The sequence below is a fragment of the Penicillium nucicola genome (genome assembly GCF_028828085.1).
Source record: "Penicillium nucicola strain IBT 29836 chromosome Unknown utg000008l, whole genome shotgun sequence".
In the NCBI taxonomy this organism is placed as follows: Eukaryota; Fungi; Ascomycota; class Eurotiomycetes; order Eurotiales; family Aspergillaceae; genus Penicillium; species Penicillium nucicola.
In genome coordinates this window covers 995,817-1,013,628 of record NW_026643132.1, presented here as the reverse complement: position 1 = coordinate 1,013,628, position 17,812 = coordinate 995,817, and the positions used below count along the sequence as shown (strand labels likewise).

General features: G+C 49.8%; 8 protein-coding genes across 8 annotated transcripts; 5 read left to right on the top strand and 3 right to left on the bottom strand.

Annotated features, from left to right (window-relative positions):
* Nucleotides 1-37: 37 nt before the first annotated feature.
* N7511_007866 (putative translation elongation factor eEF-1 subunit gamma) lies at nucleotides 38-1,593 on the top strand (the record flags this gene model as incomplete). The annotated part of the gene is made up of 3 exons (XM_057130243.1): nucleotides 38-67; nucleotides 117-309; nucleotides 596-1,593. 3 exons carry the CDS (start codon nucleotides 38-40, stop codon nucleotides 1,591-1,593), a joined length of 1,221 nt encoding a protein of 406 aa, XP_056982026.1.
* Nucleotides 1,594-2,279: 686 nt separating this feature from the next.
* N7511_007865 (mitochondrial 37S ribosomal protein uS9m) lies at nucleotides 2,280-3,283 on the top strand (the record flags this gene model as incomplete). The annotated part of the gene is made up of 2 exons (XM_057130242.1): nucleotides 2,280-3,123; nucleotides 3,192-3,283. The coding sequence occupies 2 exons, from the start codon at nucleotides 2,280-2,282 to the stop codon at nucleotides 3,281-3,283; spliced, it is 936 nt and encodes a 311-aa protein (XP_056982025.1).
* A 1,238-nt stretch (nucleotides 3,284-4,521) lies between these two features.
* Nucleotides 4,522-5,844, bottom strand: N7511_007864 (uncharacterized protein; the record flags this gene model as incomplete). Its single annotated transcript, XM_057130241.1, has 3 exons — nucleotides 4,522-4,592; nucleotides 4,656-4,916; nucleotides 5,112-5,844. The coding sequence occupies 3 exons, from the start codon at nucleotides 5,842-5,844 to the stop codon at nucleotides 4,522-4,524; spliced, it is 1,065 nt and encodes a 354-aa protein (XP_056982024.1).
* A 4,889-nt stretch (nucleotides 5,845-10,733) lies between these two features.
* On the bottom strand, nucleotides 10,734-11,568 carry cnaB (calcineurin regulatory subunit B; the record flags this gene model as incomplete). Its single annotated transcript, XM_057130240.1, has 5 exons — nucleotides 10,734-10,744; nucleotides 10,806-11,140; nucleotides 11,213-11,286; nucleotides 11,342-11,394; nucleotides 11,460-11,568. The coding sequence occupies 5 exons, from the start codon at nucleotides 11,566-11,568 to the stop codon at nucleotides 10,734-10,736; spliced, it is 582 nt and encodes a 193-aa protein (XP_056982023.1).
* A 57-nt stretch (nucleotides 11,569-11,625) lies between these two features.
* N7511_007862 (uncharacterized protein) lies at nucleotides 11,626-11,859 on the top strand (the record flags this gene model as incomplete). Its single annotated transcript, XM_057130239.1, has 1 exon — nucleotides 11,626-11,859. The coding sequence occupies one exon, from the start codon at nucleotides 11,626-11,628 to the stop codon at nucleotides 11,857-11,859; it is 234 nt and encodes a 77-aa protein (XP_056982022.1).
* A 156-nt stretch (nucleotides 11,860-12,015) lies between these two features.
* N7511_007861 (uncharacterized protein) lies at nucleotides 12,016-13,958 on the top strand (the record flags this gene model as incomplete). The annotated part of the gene is made up of 3 exons (XM_057130238.1): nucleotides 12,016-12,174; nucleotides 12,300-12,788; nucleotides 12,840-13,958. 3 exons carry the CDS (start codon nucleotides 12,016-12,018, stop codon nucleotides 13,956-13,958), a joined length of 1,767 nt encoding a protein of 588 aa, XP_056982021.1.
* A 557-nt stretch (nucleotides 13,959-14,515) lies between these two features.
* Nucleotides 14,516-16,138, bottom strand: N7511_007860 (ribosomal lysine N-methyltransferase; the record flags this gene model as incomplete). The annotated part of the gene is made up of 3 exons (XM_057130237.1): nucleotides 14,516-15,223; nucleotides 15,274-15,872; nucleotides 15,988-16,138. The coding sequence occupies 3 exons, from the start codon at nucleotides 16,136-16,138 to the stop codon at nucleotides 14,516-14,518; spliced, it is 1,458 nt and encodes a 485-aa protein (XP_056982020.1).
* Nucleotides 16,139-16,413: 275 nt separating this feature from the next.
* Nucleotides 16,414-17,579, top strand: kae1 (O-sialoglycoprotein endopeptidase; the record flags this gene model as incomplete). Its single annotated transcript, XM_057130236.1, has 2 exons — nucleotides 16,414-16,765; nucleotides 16,837-17,579. 2 exons carry the CDS (start codon nucleotides 16,414-16,416, stop codon nucleotides 17,577-17,579), a joined length of 1,095 nt encoding a protein of 364 aa, XP_056982019.1.
* Between the last annotated feature and the right edge of the window lie 233 nt (nucleotides 17,580-17,812).

Genomic DNA, 17,812 nt, shown 5'->3' with positions numbered 1-17,812 from the left:
TTCTTTCTTTTCTCTTCATCCACCCCTTACATTCATAATGGCGTTCGGAAAGCTCTACGGTCTGCCCGTACGTGTCCTGCTCCTTGGTTGCTTTGCTCCTCTCTGACATTGTCTAGGACAACGGTCGCACCCTGGCCATCCTGGTCGCTGCTAAGCACAATGAGCTCGACCTCGAGCTCGTGCAGACTCAGGCCAACTCTGCCGCTGCTACCGCTGAGTTCCTGAAGATCTCTCCCCTTGGCAAGGTCCCTGCCTTCGAGGGTGCCAACGGTTACAACCTCTCTGAGGCCATTGCCATTGCCGTCTATGGTAAGAAAAATCCCCTGCTCCCAGCACAGAACACAACCGCGCCCAAAGCCCAAGCCTTCATCTTTTATGATGAGTTCATATTATAGTTATCCCTGTCAGAACAATACTGTTGAGGAACACGCACTCTGAAAAAATTTGGCTACCCCGCTTTGGGAGAAAAAAAAAACTGGGCACCCCTTTTTTTCTTCTCGTCCTTGAACCACATTGTGCCATTGGCACTCCTGATTGCTCCATTTATGGATCCACTCAGTTTCATAGCAACTTGACTAACATGTCCTGTTCACAGTCACCTCCCAGAACGAGAAGACCACCCTTCTCGGCAAGACCAAGCAGGACTATGCTTCCATCCTCCGCTGGCTCTCGTTTGCCAACAGCGAGGTTCTCCCCAAGCTCGGCGCCTGGTTCCGCCCCCTGATGGGTCTCGATGGCTACAACAAGAAGGCCGTCGATGAGGCCTCCAAGGCTGCCCTCAAGGCTCTCGCTGTCTACGAGGCCCACCTCACCGCCAACACTTACCTTGTTGGTGAGCGTATTACCCTGGCTGATATCTTCGCCGCTGCTCTCCTCACCCGCGCCTTCGCCTCCATCCTGGACAAGACCTTCCGCCAGGAGAACCCCGCTGTCACCCGCTGGTACAACACCATTGTCAACCAGGCCGCCTTCAAGGCCGTCTTCCCCGAGCCCAAGTTCGCTGAGGAGTGCATCAAGTACACTCCCCCCAAGAAGGAGGAGAAGCCCAAGGCTGCTGCCGCCGCCGCTGCCGCCCCCGCTGAGCCCGCCGCTGAGGCCCCCAAGCCCAAGCACCCCCTCGAGGCTCTCGGCAAGCCCACTCTCATCCTCGATGAGTGGAAGCGCGAGTTCTCCAACAACGACCCCCGCACTGAGGCCATGCCCTGGTTCTGGAAGAACTTCAACGCTGAGGAGTACTCCCTCTGGAAGGTTGACTACAAGTACAACGAGGAGCTCAAGCTCACCTTCATGGCCAACAACCTGATCGGTGGCTTCCACGCCCGTCTTGAGGCTTCCCGCAAGTACCTCTTCGGTGCCCAGTCCGTCTACGGCGCTAACTACGCCTGTATCGTCAACGGTGCCTTCATGGTCCGTGGCCAGGACTGGGAGCCCGCTTTCCAGGTCGGTCCCGACTGGGAGGGTTACACCTACACCAAGCTCGATGCCTCCAACGAGGCTGACCGCAAGGTCATCGAGGACATGTGGGCCCAGGACGTTCCCGTCACCGTCGATGGCAAGACCCTCGAGTGGGCCGACGGTCACGTCTTCAAATAAGCGTGTCGCCTCTCTCATCATTAAAATTTCCTCCCCAAATACCCCGAATGTCGGGTGCGCGGCCAATTCCGATGCATCCTGTCTATTCCCTTCTTTCCTCTGCCTGAAATCTTTTGGGATTCTAAAATACCTCCCCTTGGCCTATGGTCTTACGTGTTGATGTTGACTCACGTTCACGGTTATGAATACGTTGCGATGCGGAATGATCCGACCAAGCGCTGGACAATAGATGCTTGGTCGATGCTAGTTTAGCTCTAGCAATGAAGAACAGAGATACTCTTTCTTGCAATTATCCTCTAAAATTTTCGTAAGTAATTTGATCACGTAGGTATTTATGTAGATTGATGCATTGTGTTGAAGGTTGAGGACTTGATTAAGTTGTTGAATAATTGATTTGCAACTAACAAGGTGACCATCACCTCTGAAGGATGTGTACCCTCCACCTTGTCTACCCTCAGTACTCAGGAACGGAACTCAGGTAGATAATTTACTTTGAGATAAACACACCCAATGCATGAATTTCAAGAATCTATTATTGCCTTTGCTTTAGTTTAGATGGTGTAGTTCGGTGCCCGGAGGAACTGATGTTGCTAGGTCACATGACCCGCAAAAAACATGACACTCCGGAGTCCATCTATAACCTCCAACACGGAGCCCCAGAACCAATTGCCCCCAAACGACCCATCATGGCGTGGCACAAACCGAACATCGCACAAGCGATGCAATCCCTCCGCCTAACAGCCCTCCCCAAACCAACCTCCCGCCTCTCCACCCTCCAAACCCACACCCGCAACCACCGCAGCTACGCAACTGAAGCCGAAGCCCAAGCCGAAGCAACCAACACACCCGCGCCGGCCGCCCGAGAAATCGACTTCGAGTCCTTCGTACAAAAGCCCGCGCGGATCATCCCCGCCTCATCGGCCTACTTCTCCGGCAGCCCCCGCTTCATCGACCACGTCCTGAAGCTGGAAGCCCTGCAAGCGAAATACGCCCCCCTGCCCACACTAGTAGCCGGCGAAGCACCCCGCATGGCCTGGTTCAAGCTCGCCCAGTTCCGCGACTACGTGGGCGAGCCGGTCCCCATGAAGAAATACAAATCCCTCGTCAAGATCCTGCAGCGCCTCAACCGCATCCAGCCCGAGCTGGTCCCCGCTGAGGTCCGCGACGCGCTGGAGTCTTTCCTCCGTCCGGGAAACCCGTACGCGGTGAAGCATGAGCCGGCTACGCTTGATGAGAATGGGCGTGCGCGTGGCAAGGGCAAGAGGAAGGAGTCTTCGGCTGTTGTGCAGCTTGTTGAGGGTGAGGGCGAGGTGCTGATTAATGGAAAGAGTCTGGTTGAGGCATTCAAGCGTGTTCATGACCGTGAGAGTGCGCTTTGGGCTTTGAGGTGTACGCAGCGTTTGGATAAGTATAATGTTTGGGCTACTGTTCGCGGTGGTGGTGTTACTGGTCAGGCTGAGGCTGTGACGCTGGCTATTGGACGGGCTTTGATGGTTCATGAGCCTGGTTTGAAGAGTGTTTTGAGGAAGGGTATGTTTCCACTATATTCTGTGGTTGAGATGACATTTGCTAACTTGGGGTTTTCTTTCTTTTTGCAGCTGGTGCTATTACTGTTGATGCTCGTCGCGTCGAGAGGAAGAAGCCTGGTCATGTCAAGGCCCGTAAGATGCCTACCTGGGTTAAGCGTTAAGGGATGGAACTTGCTCTTTTCCGTTTCCCTCTTGTACACCGAGCATTTTGATCTCTTTTTTCCAGTTTCTTTTCCTTCTTGTTTCTACACTGTATTATTCCACCAGCCATGGCACCCCGAGTTCGCGACTTGTTTTATATCCTGTATTCTCAATGCATATGGGGATTCTAAGGTTTATTGAGTTGAATATGATGAACTACATCTCCAGGGCTCTACGTAGTGGCTTCAGCAATACTCCGTGAGTGGATGAGATTGATACCCAATCGTGACCAAAGCAACAGAAAGCACTGCAGATGGGCAACACGCCTCAGCGGGTCCGATCAATATCAGGCTCGATCTAAATCTTCACCTCCGGCCTCCGGTTCCTGGCAAGGCCAGGCATAATATAAAGTATATCAAGTTAGACAGAAAACTCTCTTTCCAAGATCCATTATCAAATTTCAACCTCACTACACAAGCAAAGCAAAGCCAAGCAAAGTCCGAGAACTCGAATACATAGGTATCGTCCCACCTTTGCGCCGGCCTTTCCTGTTCCTGTTCCTGTTCCTGTTCCTTTTCTTCCGTTCATTTTGTCCATGCCCAATGCAAGTCAATTCAGTACAAGAATATAAATACCAGAAAGTGAGAATCCAAAGGAACAAGTAACGGAGAAAACAAAGCAAATGAAAACAACATGAACCCAAATCAAAGAGCAACACCTAAAAAACACAGAACGAAGCAACAAAGCGCTATGTACAACTCGTAATATTCGTCATTGGAGGATATCGATATAGCTAACATGAAAGAAAAGGTAAGAGAAGAAGTTCTGTAGGAAGATGACGACACTTCCTGCAGCCATCGCAGATCTCCATCGGCCCCAAAACCACACATACGAGGCGAATACAGTAGGGCGAGGAGATGGAGATGGACATGTCCAGAATAGGGCAGCGAATAGCAGCCCAACTCAAAATAGAGAGAGAGATTCTCTGTCTCTTTCTTGGAAATACAGTCAGCCCTAGTTTTTTGAGGGTGACAGATTCAATATCACATCGGGGATGGCGCGACACTAGCGAGCAATAGCTCTCTGTGGCTGGGACTTGATTTGCGAATAGTCTCCGATCCTCCAGCCGTGTCTTGGCAGAGGTGGACTGGCGAGTCTGCTTTTTTTTGGATTCGAGGTTTTTGTTTCGTTTCATTTGTATTTTGGGTTTTGTTTTCTTTTGTTTTGTTTTCTTTTTTTTCTCCCCCTCTCGCTGGGTTCACGGGCGTGCGCCTATTGGGTCCGGGAGTTCGGGTCTGCTATCCATCAGATCGAGGGATTGGCCCAGGACTATAGACATGAGTTAGTTCGGAGTTAGTTCGACACGGTGGTGGGGGAGATGATGTATAGTACCAGATAGAATCTCTTCTTCCCAGATGCCCATTTGATAGTCCACTAGGCCGTGCTGTTCCAATTGGTCACACAGTTGAACCAGGTCCTTTCCCATGGCTTCCAGGCGATCTCGATGTAGTAAACTGATATGCGATGGATGACCGGCAATCATAGCCAGCATGAGATCTTTTTGCTTTTGACAGAATGCCAACCAGCACAAATTAAAGTCGTTCCATAGCTTGAGGCGGTCGGAGTAATGTATACCGTCGTCGCGGAGGAGCCCTAACGTGGTACATGGTTAGCTGATCAGGTTCGGCTTGCAGCAACGCGTGCCTGCAGGGAAGCACCAAGGCCATGAACAGAGAAGAGACATCCCCGCCAAGGTTCTTGCCGGGGGGTCCGACTTCTGTGCTACGGCCATAGTAAATGGCCGAAGGTCCCTTGTTCAGTTGTATAGTTTCACTTGGCACAACTTACCTAAATCCCGCGCATTAGTCACGAGCCATTCGGAAATTTCCAGCAGCAATCCACCAGCCTCTACCAACCTTCCAGCTCGCGTATGGTCGAAAGTGCGACGCAGGACTCGTTGGTATCGACCCACGGCCTCCTCCAGATTCGACGGATCGGACTGCAGGGACAGCTCGGGTTCCAGTCGGTTCATAGACTCAGAGCCGATGGGGAAACTGGTTGGAAACTGAGTGGTTGGGCGCATTGGGCCCGGTTGGTTATAAGGGATCGGGTTGAGATACGACGAGAGCACTGGGACCCCAGACCCTGCAGAATCCTCGAAATACTGTGGAACGGCAAATTGATTCAGCGTCTCAATCGCTGCAGACTGCCGTGTCTGGTACTGTGGAACGTCCTCGAAGGGTCCTTGGGCTGGACCCTGCTGGTTGAAGTACAGCATGGAATCATAGAAGGCTTCTTGTGGCCGTCGTCTGGGAACGCGCTGTGCTTGGGCATGCTGCACTTGCTGGGCCTGCTGGGCCTGCTGTTCTTGCTGTGCATAGTCCTGGTACTGCAATTCGTTGGACTGCAAGGAACCGTAGTTGCCTGTGTATCCATAGTCGTAAGATATCGAGGCTTGCTCCGCTTGCGACATCCCCGTTGGGTCTCCACGTGGTTGTGTGGCCTCAAAACGATCGGTTGCACGGCCAGATGCTCGACGGGCAGTTGACGACTCATGCTTCATTCGTTGATTGCCTACCATTGGGTTCCAGGATCGTTGATCCAGGGCCCAATGCTTGGGGGAGGGCGGCGGGCTCACGTAGGATGCCAGCTTGGATGGTTGGGAGAGAATAAGACGGAAAACTTGAAGTCTGTTTCTAACACTTTTTTCTTCGGAGCAAGAGGAAGTGTGAAAAGGACCTAGATATGGTTGGTCTGGCCTCAAGTAGATATTCAGTGTTTTTTTTGGGAGAGTCCTCTGGGGCAGGCGCGACGGGATTTAAGAATCACCAGGTAGCAGTGACATGTAGTATCAGTAATCAGAAACAAGAACAGACAAGCTTAGGCACGAATTAGGTAGATATAGAGAACGCGAGAGTGGATCATGATCTAGAGCTGAGGATCAAGAGGTCTTCATTGTGTGGATAGATCCATCAGTCCAGGAAGAAGAATCCAAGGGGGAAAGAAACTAGGGCTTCATAGGGAACTATACCTCTCTCGGACTACGAAAAATATACAAGCAGGATCGACGCCTAAACTGCATTCGGTCTCTAATCGGGAACCCGGTGCTCTGGTTCCTGGCTCCCGAATGTTTTGCGTTATAATAAAGGGGCTTCAGCTGTCGACTCGAGGTCAGGTGGACTTTTCTTTGCTTTCTCTGGCGTGTAACCCTCTCTGGGGCTGATAGTAAAGACACTTGAGACAAATCCCCTTGCGTGGAAAGAAAAATAAAATAAAAAAGAAAACAAAAAAGCAAAACAATCAACAGAATCCCTAAAATGCCTGAAAAAGGGGGGCGTCTTTCTACATTCCGGGGAGATTAGCCGACTTGAAGTGAGGCTGATGAACATAGTGGACGAATCTATTGAGTCGGATGGGCCTTGTTTGCCAAAAGCCCTGACGGGGAGCTACATACGTCAGTTTCCTCGCTCTGATTGCTCAGGTCTCAAGGGGCCAAAAAAGAGTATTTGTATTAAGATTCCTATTTTGGGTTCGCTCTGTCAGTATAGGCTATAAGATATATGGGAGATGATTCATATTCTATCGGTATTTGCATCGGAATGGGTGATTATTTACGTGGACCTGTTCTACCGTGGGGCCCCCAATGTGATCTATCCCAGCCCTAATCCGACACTATGGAAGAACCCACACTTGCGCCCCCCGGATGCGACGACGATCACGATTGACATGTAGCTAAACTTGTTTCCTGGATCCGGGAATTGGAACTTTTGTCATTTGTCACTTGTCACTATCTGCGCCCTGGATCTTCTCGTCTCTTATAGGCTGAGAGCCTCGACCGAAATAGGACAGGATGATGCAATCTCCTGCAGATGTGCGACGTCTGGAAATAACACAATAGAAGATTCCCCGTTACATTAAAACGGATCGGGCTCCGGGTGGACTCGATCCCATCGGTATCAACCAGCCCGACACGTTGGATAGACCATCCGGTAGCACCAAACACGAGGCTAGAATTGGTTTCAGGATTTTGCACTTGTTAGTCACGATCGATGTATATATACACATAGTGTAGGTACTTCAGCCTCTCCTCCTCAGCAGACTGCTCGATACACACTCTGAACCCTATCCAACAGAAAGTAGGATCATACCACGCTACGTTTCAGATATGAGTATCTTCAAACATGTCAGACAGAGCAACCAATCTTACCAAAAGCTTGGGCCGAAGTCTTCCAAAGCCCAACAACGGGCCCTTTAGGTACAAATCTCGGCTGAAACACTTACCCACCCATATCGCCACGGGATTGCTACCCTGGAATGTATATTGTAGAGAGGAGTGGAGAGCGTAACATGACACCCCCCCCCCCCTGCACTCTGTTCTCTCTCCTTGGTTCTTTATTGTTCAAGTTGCCTCTCTCTTGATCTCTCTCTTTCTTATGATACCATGTTAGAATAGTACATCAAACCCGATGCCTCGCTCTGTACGACTTCCATCTCCGACTGTTGATCCAGCGAATCCAGTGCCTCGGAATTCCGAAATTATCGTCTCACCACGCTGATCCAGTCCAGTTGCCCAGTCGGGAGCACGGATGCCCCGACGCAGTGATGCCTTGGAATAGAAGAGAAAATGGAAGAATTTGAATGCGATAAATATAGCCATTGGGGGCCTGTGTACATGTGTACAGGGGGGGTATTGTATACTTCGGGTTTACCTTTTACCTTTTACCTTTTGCCTTTGGGATTTTGTTTTCCGTACCGGCGTGGGTGCATGCAGATCGAGCTTGTAGAGTACATGTACATGCACTGGGTACTGGGACAGAGGCACGTTGGGAATATGCAACTAGGGCAAGGACCGGGATGGTGGGAATCGTGGCTAACAATGGTCTTTTCAATTCTCGTTCTGCTGGCTCCAGTGATCTCAGACTTGATTAGATCGGCCTTGCACTATTTGTGATCGCCGTTTATTTCAAGCCTAGATCTATTTCATGGATCTAGGGTTTGTGTTTATTGGGTGGCCCCTTGTCCGTAGGAGCCCTGCATAATGCTATCATCGTTAGCCACACGGTTCTTACTATCTGATTTGGTGCCTATTACAGCTTGTATGGATGCGAACAACTTTACAAACAAACATATAACGTTACTGTACTGACATATATTTAGCCTATCAGTTCTCCGCTTCACCAATTGAAACGCGAGTAGTACCATGACATATATTGTAGGTGCCCAACGATTTTCTTTGTCACATTCCACACTGCTGATTAAGTTAGGGCTCTAACAATACATAGACCCACATCATTTGGTTATTTTCTAGAAGAGTGCAGGCGTAGAGAGTAATATCTTAGTGTCGATACCACTGAAGCGCAGAAATGATGCATCACATTCTAGTAGGAATCTTCCTGGCGCTAAGAGGGAAATCTTGGTTTAACACAGCTCCGTTAGAGTACCCAGAAGGCAAGACTTATTTTGCATGATATCCAAGAAACAGAGCAGCATACAGTTCTGGTGACAGAAGCGCGGTATTTAAAAAACATTACAAAATTTCTATAAACAAAGTGATCTTCTTTTGATCCAAAGTTTAACCCCCACGTTTGGAAATTTGCAGGTTTTGTGCTCTTCGCTCCCAATACAGCACTTCTGGAACTCGTTTCATGTGCATGGTCTTCCTGCTACGGTGTCTAACTAAACTATTATCCAAATGAATCTACGTGAAGTGAAAATATGCGCAGTATGCACTCCAGTTCCTTGAAAATGGCTGACCCGGTTCGAGGACTCAACATAAAAGCGGCGAAAAGACTTATAGGACTCATAAGAACTAAGAATAGGTCAGAGTTGACAAATTTTCGAGTTTCGGAGGGAGTATGAATCTTGAAAAACCAATGAGATTGAATGTTTTCACTCCGCTAAGGGGATTTCCTTGTTCAAACCTCATACGGAAGGGGGTTGCTTGAAAATAGACAGAGATGGGAGCCCATACGCCATCGAAGGCCCAAAACAGTACTACTGTACGTCTGTACAGTGCAAGATCTTGTCTACAAGGGAGATCCATCCCTTACTGTGGCGCAAATATTTTTTTGCTATGATCCATCCACTAAGTTGCGTCAATAGAGCTCGATAGATTGACGCATACCCTGCTAGAACAGAGCAGCAAACAGTGCCAATCATGTACATATCTGCGCTGGTGATTGCAGGCTAGGGTTTGGAATAGATTCAAGGTTGGCAAGGGATCTGGTTCTGAGTTGGCAGGTCAATAATCGGACTTGCCAAAGTACCGTAAACGAGACGACATGATAGGTAGCGAGTTGGAATTAATCAAGATCAATCTGGGTAGATCATGCCTTGCATGTTTGCTTCTTTTTCTGAACCGGCAGATGACGCCTCAACGTCATCTGACAGTCGAGCAGACTTACAGCATGTTCAGTTGGAGGGGTATATGTTTAGGTGGAGAGTTTCATGTTAGTTATGTTTTGTTGTTTATGGTTCGATCGTTAAAGATTTATTCATACTGCACTGTAGAGTTTCTTGGACCAGACATAGCGAACGAATCTTAGACCCCCAATATCTATGCACATTTCCCATAGTTCTCCATATTTGCATAATGAGGCGTATAATTGCATGGTAGCATAACAGCAGCGAAACACAAGGGAGGAATAATACCCGGGTCGGAGTTGGAATATAAGTTGCTAACACCAGCTGGGAGCTGCACCGACGCTAGAAAGAGAATTAGTAATCTGCGCCACAGCTCAAGTATAGAGAGGGATAGCCGTCTCCGATACAACTACATGTATAACTAACAATACGGTCACAAACACACACACACGGGGCGTCGCTGCACCTCGATCAGGGATGTCCGTTTGCATTGGGGTTGCACCCGTACCCGAGTCGTTGGATAGGAGTCATCCGGCCCACGAGACTGCAGCCCAGACGAAAAGAGATCGAACTGGTGTGGTGGGCCGAGGTATGTTTGGGGTTTGGGCCGAGAGAATGCGGGTGCGGATTGGGGTTGGCCCTGATGGGAATAAAGTGTTTCATACACGGCTGAAACGGGAAGCCATTCTCTTGGTGAGGCGGGGCGGGTCAGTGGACTGAATGGGAGAATTGTAAATCTGCATCCGATCGAGTGGATAGAGTCCGGGGGGTATGTGTGTGGATGTGGGTGTGGGTGTGATTGTTGTTGCGGTGTGGATATTAGACACTGATATACATCGGTGTGTGGATATACTTTCCGATGTTGCTTCAGCCACTTGTTTCATGACTGTTCGCTGTGAGAGTAGGTAAGAACTGGCATGGGGAGTGTGTGGAACGGAAGAAGGAAATCCAATGTTGATTCCCTTGTCGGGACTGAAATAAACTACATACACATCGCTGATCATTGAGTCATGTCATGTTGAGACCAAGGCAAACGGGGAAATATTCAAGCGCAGAAACGAAATACCCACTGAATACGATATATCCACCCAACCAGTGAGATGGAAATCATATTTGATCTAGGTTTGGTCAGCACTTATCCCCAAATCCAAAAAGATGAACATATCGAGGGCCACCTACTCAGTGTCATGCTCAGGCTGATATCCGTATTCTCCACCATATTCGTAAACTCCTCGAAGCTGATCTTTCCATCCTGATCCTTATCGGCCTCCATGATGGTTTTGTCGACAATCTGCTGCAGTTGCACGTCCTTCAAGTTGTTGCCAACCATCATCTTCAGTACGATGAATAGCTCGCCGTTGGAGATATAACCGTCGCGGTCGATGTCGTAGACCTTGAAAGCGAAGCGCAGCTTCTCTTCCTTGTTGCCTTTGGAACTGAATGCCGAGAGTCCGGTCACGAATTCCTGGAAATCAACATCGCCGCCACCATCTTCGTCAAAGATAGCAATCATTCTGTCGGGAAAAGGTGTATTAGGGCATTGTTCATGTGATCAAGGTGGTGGTGTTATGGCCGGGGTAACGAACCTCGTGGCGAGCGGGTTGGAGGAGACTTGGGGGAGGGAGAGGAACTCATCACGATCGATGGTACCGGAGGCATCCTATAAAGTGTAAGTAAGGCGGGACCCCTTTGAGGCTTTCGACAGTGTGTCCAACCTTATCAAGCTTCATAAAGCGTTTGCGCAGACGGTCCACTTCATCTCTGTTGACTGCAGCCTAGTCAGCCATGACCACTCCACCAACAAAGAGCTCTGAGCGACTGTGGTGAACTCACAGTTGGATGTAGACACAATGTTGTCGAAAAGTTGGGTAGTACCAACAGAGCCGCGACGTCTCCGCGCATCGTAAATAGCAGCGGCATTAGGCTCATTGGTTTGCTCCATGATGAAGGAAAACGAAGCAAATGGTATAGAAATGAAGTAGACAAAGACTTGATGGCAATGTACGGAATCCAAACGGAGGTGGAAAGAAGCAAATCAAGCAAGACTGATGAGTTGACAAGCCAAATACCAGATACCAAAGAGGAGAGAGTTGCCAAGGGCGGAGAATCTGATATCGCCCAGCCCCGCACTAACCGTTTCCGGACAGGCAAGCGAGCCCCTGAGGCCGTGCACTCGGCCAAAACAGGCCACCGCCGGCTGACATTACAACGTCAACCCAACCTCCAGCCGTGAATCACCTCAACTTTAGTCGTCAATATCTCCCCCTTCCCCATCGAATTTCATCTCAAAAATACGACTACGAGAAAGCGCATGACCGGACCTTTCTGCTGATTCCATTTTTACCCGGTCCTTGCCCATGGTCGTTGCTCTATTGCGCGTCCCGACGCTATGACTCGGTACGGGGGCATGGGGAGGACGCGCCCGAAAAAACTCACCTCTAAGGCGTCCATTCCCGTCGTCCGCGAACACGAGATCGATACCCTCGACGAAGACACCCAGAGCTCTCTACAACAGATTGAAACCGGCGTTGAAAAGGCCGAGGAGTCGGTGAGTCTCTCGTCGCACTAATTTTAGCCTCATCCCTGTACCCATCACGTGACATTATCGCCAAAACGACACGAGATTTTCACCCCAATATAAAGTGGCCCACGCTGATCCCAGACCGCGTCTAGGAAATCCATTTGCAAATTGCAATCAATGCCACGGCCCAGGGCAAAGTAAATAATGCGGCACACATCCCTACCCCCGAGACTATTCTCAGTAATCTCCAATATGACGAGCTATATCCTCCCGTCTTCTCGCAGCCTGCGACATATATTCGCTTCTCCTCAACTGTCGAGGACTGCTGCGGATGTCCGTACAACATGACAGAGGAAGACGATGTCTTCCTCAAGATCATGAACCAAAAGCGCGACGCGTCGGCGATGCCATGCACGGAGGATATTTTCGAGGAAGTCATGAACTTTTTTGAGGAGACCGCGCAGACTAAGCAGCCATTTGCTGCAGTCGATAACCCGCCCGTTTTGTCATTCGAAGACATGCAAGACATGATGGACGCCAGTTTAGAAGATTCCATGAAGCCCTTTGCGAAAGAAATATATGAACACTGGAAGTCGTCTCGAATGACTGTGCAGAACAACTCCCTTGTATCACAGCTCAAGGTCAGTCATCTCGCATTCAATTGGCGATCCAGCCCAGCTAACATAGCACAGTTTGAAACCGGCCAAGACACCGATGATAGCGATCCCTTTGTGTGTTTCCGTAGACGCGAGGTCCGCCAGATTCGCAAGACCCGTGGCCGAGATGCGCAAAGCGCAGAGAAGCTGCGACGTCTCCGCAAAGAGCTGGAAGATGCTCGTGAGCTCGTGGCTTTGGTGCGCCAGCGTGAGATTGCTCGCAAGGAGATGCTCTCGATGGAGAAGAAGATCTTTGAGCAGCGTGCTCAAGTGAAGGAGATGAAGCGTAAGCTCAACGTCAAGGATGACGACGAAGACCTCATCAACCAAAAGGTAAGCGTCGCTGCTCTGGTCGCCAGAAAACGTACATGTGCTGACCAATCACCAAAGCCCAAGAAGAGAGTGCTCGAGATGCCTCAACAGCGTCCCAATGCTCCTCAATTGCGCATGCCTCTCAAGGCAGGCCTTCAAGGCGCAGAGGATCTTCAGCTCTTGGAGGAAGTTCAAGCAGAGAAAGAAAACGAGATTCTGCGCGATATCAAGCAGAATATCACCAAGCACATCAAGTGGAACGAGGGATACGTGGATCATACACGTGCACCATTATCTCCATCCCCCGAAAGGACTTTCGATGTGGCAGCTTTCCGACCAGCTTTCACTGCCCAATTGCCTACTCCTCCTTCATCAGAAGCATCTGGTGAGATGGAGACCTCTTTAGATGTCACAAGCCCGCTTTTCTCTCGAGACAAGCTAGCTTCGCATGCCTTGGCATTGCACGACGAGCCGCATAAAATGCCATCTTTCCGACGACGAGTAGGACGTGGTGGCCGATTGATGATTGACCGTCGTAACATGGGAACTCACAAGGTCGAATTGGATCCCCTCAAGGCAGATCGCTTCAAGTTTGACAATGAGGATTCCGATGAGGAGCCCGAATATGAGACCGATGCGTACAGTATCCAGATCATGCAACATCGGGCCATCACAATGGCCAAGGCGCGCGAACAAGCCGCTCAGGCTCAAGTGGCTGCCCAGGCTCATGCGCAGGCGCAAGCCCAGGCAGTCCAAGCCCAAGTACAAGCTCGACGACTCCAAGACCAAAATGGTCCCCACGGACCTGGGTCCAATGCCCCGGTGGCAGCGTCTGCAGCCTGAACGACTTTCATTTCTCCTTCCCTCTTTTCACAGCATTTGGCGGGCGTTTATGCGTGGCTTGTTTTCGTTCCTCTTTTCGTCTCTTGATTTTTTCCTCCTTTTAACACCCTTGTAGTTTTATTATCTTTTTTTTTCATGCTTTGACGATTTCCGCGGGCGGCGAAGGGTCCTGGACTGATGCCCGATATTTTTTTTTTCTCTTTTCCTCTTTCTTCGATTTCCTGTTTTCGCATCCCCTCCACCTCTTCTCTCACACCTCTTTCTCGACATTTCGTTTCGACGCAGGTGACAGTCACGTCGTGGCTTCAGCACATCTGCATTTGTTAGTGTACATATTATCTCCTTTTTCTCTCGGTGGTGTTGGCTGGTTGTCGAGCGGCCTTTGTATGATGGATAACCGAAGTTATGATGCAAGCGACGAATGGGAGGGCAAAGAAAAAGGCTCAAAAACATTCAGAAAATCTAACACAATTTAATACTCGCAAAAAGCACTTTTCTCGGTCGTAGACGTTTGGGTTGTCAGGGATGTAAACTGAAAATCGATGTAGCGCAGGCGTTCAAAACCGCTGGGTCTTGAACTGTCGTGAATCACCGTCGTCGCCATTGGCAGGGCGCTTTAATGATCCTGTCGTTGTAGGCTCCAGCATGCCTAGGACAGCCTGCAGGACTTGCTTCTCTCCAATGCGCACTTGAAGTGCCATCCTAGCTCGACGAGCTGAGGTGTCCGACGCACCCGAGATATCCAAAGGAGGAAGCGAGGCCAAAAGCTGAGCATCTTGCGCCAAAGAGGAGGCGTATTGCGACTGCTGGTTCTGCAAAGCCCGAGTCAAGATGATAGCTTGGTTGGCTTCGAACGCGGGCTTGGGAGGCTTGTTCTTAGACTGACGTTGCTTGAAATCATCTTCGGGAAGGGCAAGAGTAGTCAAAAGAATCACCAGCTCAGCAGGGAGAATATCTTCCAAAGACGGATTGGCGTTGATAGGTCTGGGAATGACGTAGCCGTCCTCCAGAATGTCGAGTTCCTCGAGGAATTGGAGTCGAGGTTGGGACTCGATATCAGCGCTTTCAAGACCGGCAGCCTGGCAGATGCTGCTCATTGACAACTCGACTACGTCGTATTGAGCGTAGTTTTCGGTCACGTATCCGTACCGACGGAGGAGGTCCGCGCGTGGGATTTCTCCGTAGTCGTTGAAGACTTCCTCGCCTTGCTGGATCGGCTTGATTGCCTTCATGACCAAACTTCCTTCCTCTTGGTAAAGACGGGCCTGATAATGAGTAAGATTAAGGGTCAAGGACGAAGTTAGAATAGACTCACGTTGTTTCGGTCCGCGTCAGCGTTAAGAAGGTCGGCAAGCGGGACCATACCCTTGGGGAGCTGCTCCTCCTCATCATCGGTCATGTAGCTGTCATCAGCAGCCTCAGCCTCATCGTCGTCGTCTTCAGCCTTTTCAATGTCGAAGGCATAAGCCATGATCAAAGATCCCATGACATGAGCAAGCTCAAGCAGAGCAGCAGCACCAGCGTCACCGTCGAAAGAAGCTACACCATGGGGAGGTTGGAACAGAGCAGGGTGTCCTCTCACAATAGGAGCAATGATCTCCAAAATAGACTGCTCAGCACCCTCTCTGCCAATCTTCTCCACAATGGTACTAGCTTGCAACTCGTTCAGCTCAGCTGGTGACCAAAACATCAGGGTATCAAAGCGAGAAGGTAAGACCCGGAAATACGGAGCCCAACGTGACTTCTCTCCTTGCAGATATTCATACAGCATAACCAGCATGAGAGAAAGCCACGGACCGAGCTGTTCAACATCCTGACCGAGCAGGGTCTTCAGCTCCGAGTTTTGGACGGCGAGGACTAGGCCACGCGGAATCGAGAAGAGTTCTTCGCCTTCGGGAATGTTGCTTTGTGCCACTACAGCAGAACAAACAAGTTAGTGACTTGTGAACAAGTCTATGAGACCAAATTTTGGGGAGACTGTGTGGGCACTTTGTGTGCTTAGCGGGGGCTGTTATGCAAAAAAACTCACCGACACCTCTTCCCGCGCCACTTGCTCTGAGATCCGCAAGTCTGAGATTGGGGTTCAGTTTCACTCCTGGAGTTGCTTGCAGCCAGGAAACGAAACTGTCCGACTGTTGTTGAAAGCCCTCGGGGTCGGGGAAGTGGGTAGTCGAAGACATTGTAAGGATGGGGGGATGGTAGCGGAGAGGAGAGGGAGGATTAAAGAATGATATAATAAACCAAGAGGATCATGCAGTCTAAAGGAACAGAAGCAAAGGAAATGGTCAGGCAGAGAGAGGGGAAAAGAAGAAGTAGTCAGGAAGTAAAGAGAGGAAATGTTCGGAGAAACGGGGTGCCGCTTTAAACCCGATAACGATAACGAAAATCATTCATACTTCGACATTTTCATACTTGTCTTTCCCATATACTCGCTGTCTTTAACATCCTGCCCATCATGATCGCAATTGGCATGGAAGGCTCGGCCAACAAGCTGGGAATCGGCATCATGCTGCATCCCAAGGATGGCAGCCCCCCGCAGGTCCTCGCCAATATCCGTCACACTTATGTCTCCCCACCAGGCGAGGGGTTTTTGCCTAAAGATACTGCGCGCCACCACCGCACGTGGGTGGTCAAGCTTGTGAAGCAGGCGCTTAAAGAAGCCAAAGTATCAGTTGACGATGTAGACTGCATTTGCTTTACCCAAGGTCCTGGAATGGGTGCCCCACTCCAGAGTGTGGTAGTTGCGGCGCGGATGTTGAGTCTGCTCTGGGGCAAGGAATTGGTCGGAGTAAACCACTGTGTTGGACGTATGTCTTGAAACCATTACTTCCGTGCTACCATGGTATCAGATCCAAAAGACTGACAATGTGATATCCAGATATCGAAATGGGCCGCCTCATTACCGGCGCGACAAACCCAGTCGTGCTATACGTCTCCGGTGGAAACACACAAGTCATCGCATACAGCTCACAGAGATACCGCATCTTTGGTGAAACCCTCGACATGGCAGTAGGAAACTGTCTAGATCGGTTCGCGCGTACACTGCACATCTCCAACGATCCAGCACCAGGATACAATATTGAACAGCTAGCAAAGCAAGGAAAGCAGCTAGTTGAACTCCCATACGTCGTGAAAGGCATGGATTGCTCATTCTCAGGCATTCTCGCCGCAATTGATGGACTGGCCAGAGAGTGGGGGTTAGGCGGGGAAGAAAAGGCGAAAGAAGATGAAAAGAATATCCAGAAGAGTGTCATTGCTGCAAATGAGGGCCTGGAGAGCACACCTACCCGTGCAGACTTGTGCTTCTCCCTGCAGGAAACTGTCTTCGCCATGCTTGTTGAGATCACTGAGCGCGCTATGGCGCATGTTGGCTCGAAGCAGGTCCTTATCGTGGGTGGTGTGGGCTCCAATGTGCGCTTGCAGGAGATGATGGGAATTATGGCGCGGGATCGTGGTGGTAGTGTCTATGCCACGGATGAGAGATTCTGCATTGATAATGGTATTATGATTGCACAGGCCGGTATGCTTGCATATGGGACGGGCTTCCGTACTCCTTTGGAAAAGTCTACATGCACGCAACGATTCCGGACGGATGAGGTGTTTGTTAAGTGGCGGGATTGATATTGCTATATCACACTTCAGTTTAAAAGATACATCATGTGTTATGAAATGAATGAGACAATTCCACTAAGTTATACTATGCAAATCGGATCAATGGATCTCGGATGAACTGTTCATTCCTAACTAGTTGTTTCGGCGTTACAGCACCTTGATAAATTCGTTGTATAAATCCGAACGCCTGTTCATTCCTGTGTAAATTGCCTGCATGATCAAATTCCACAACTTATCAAATC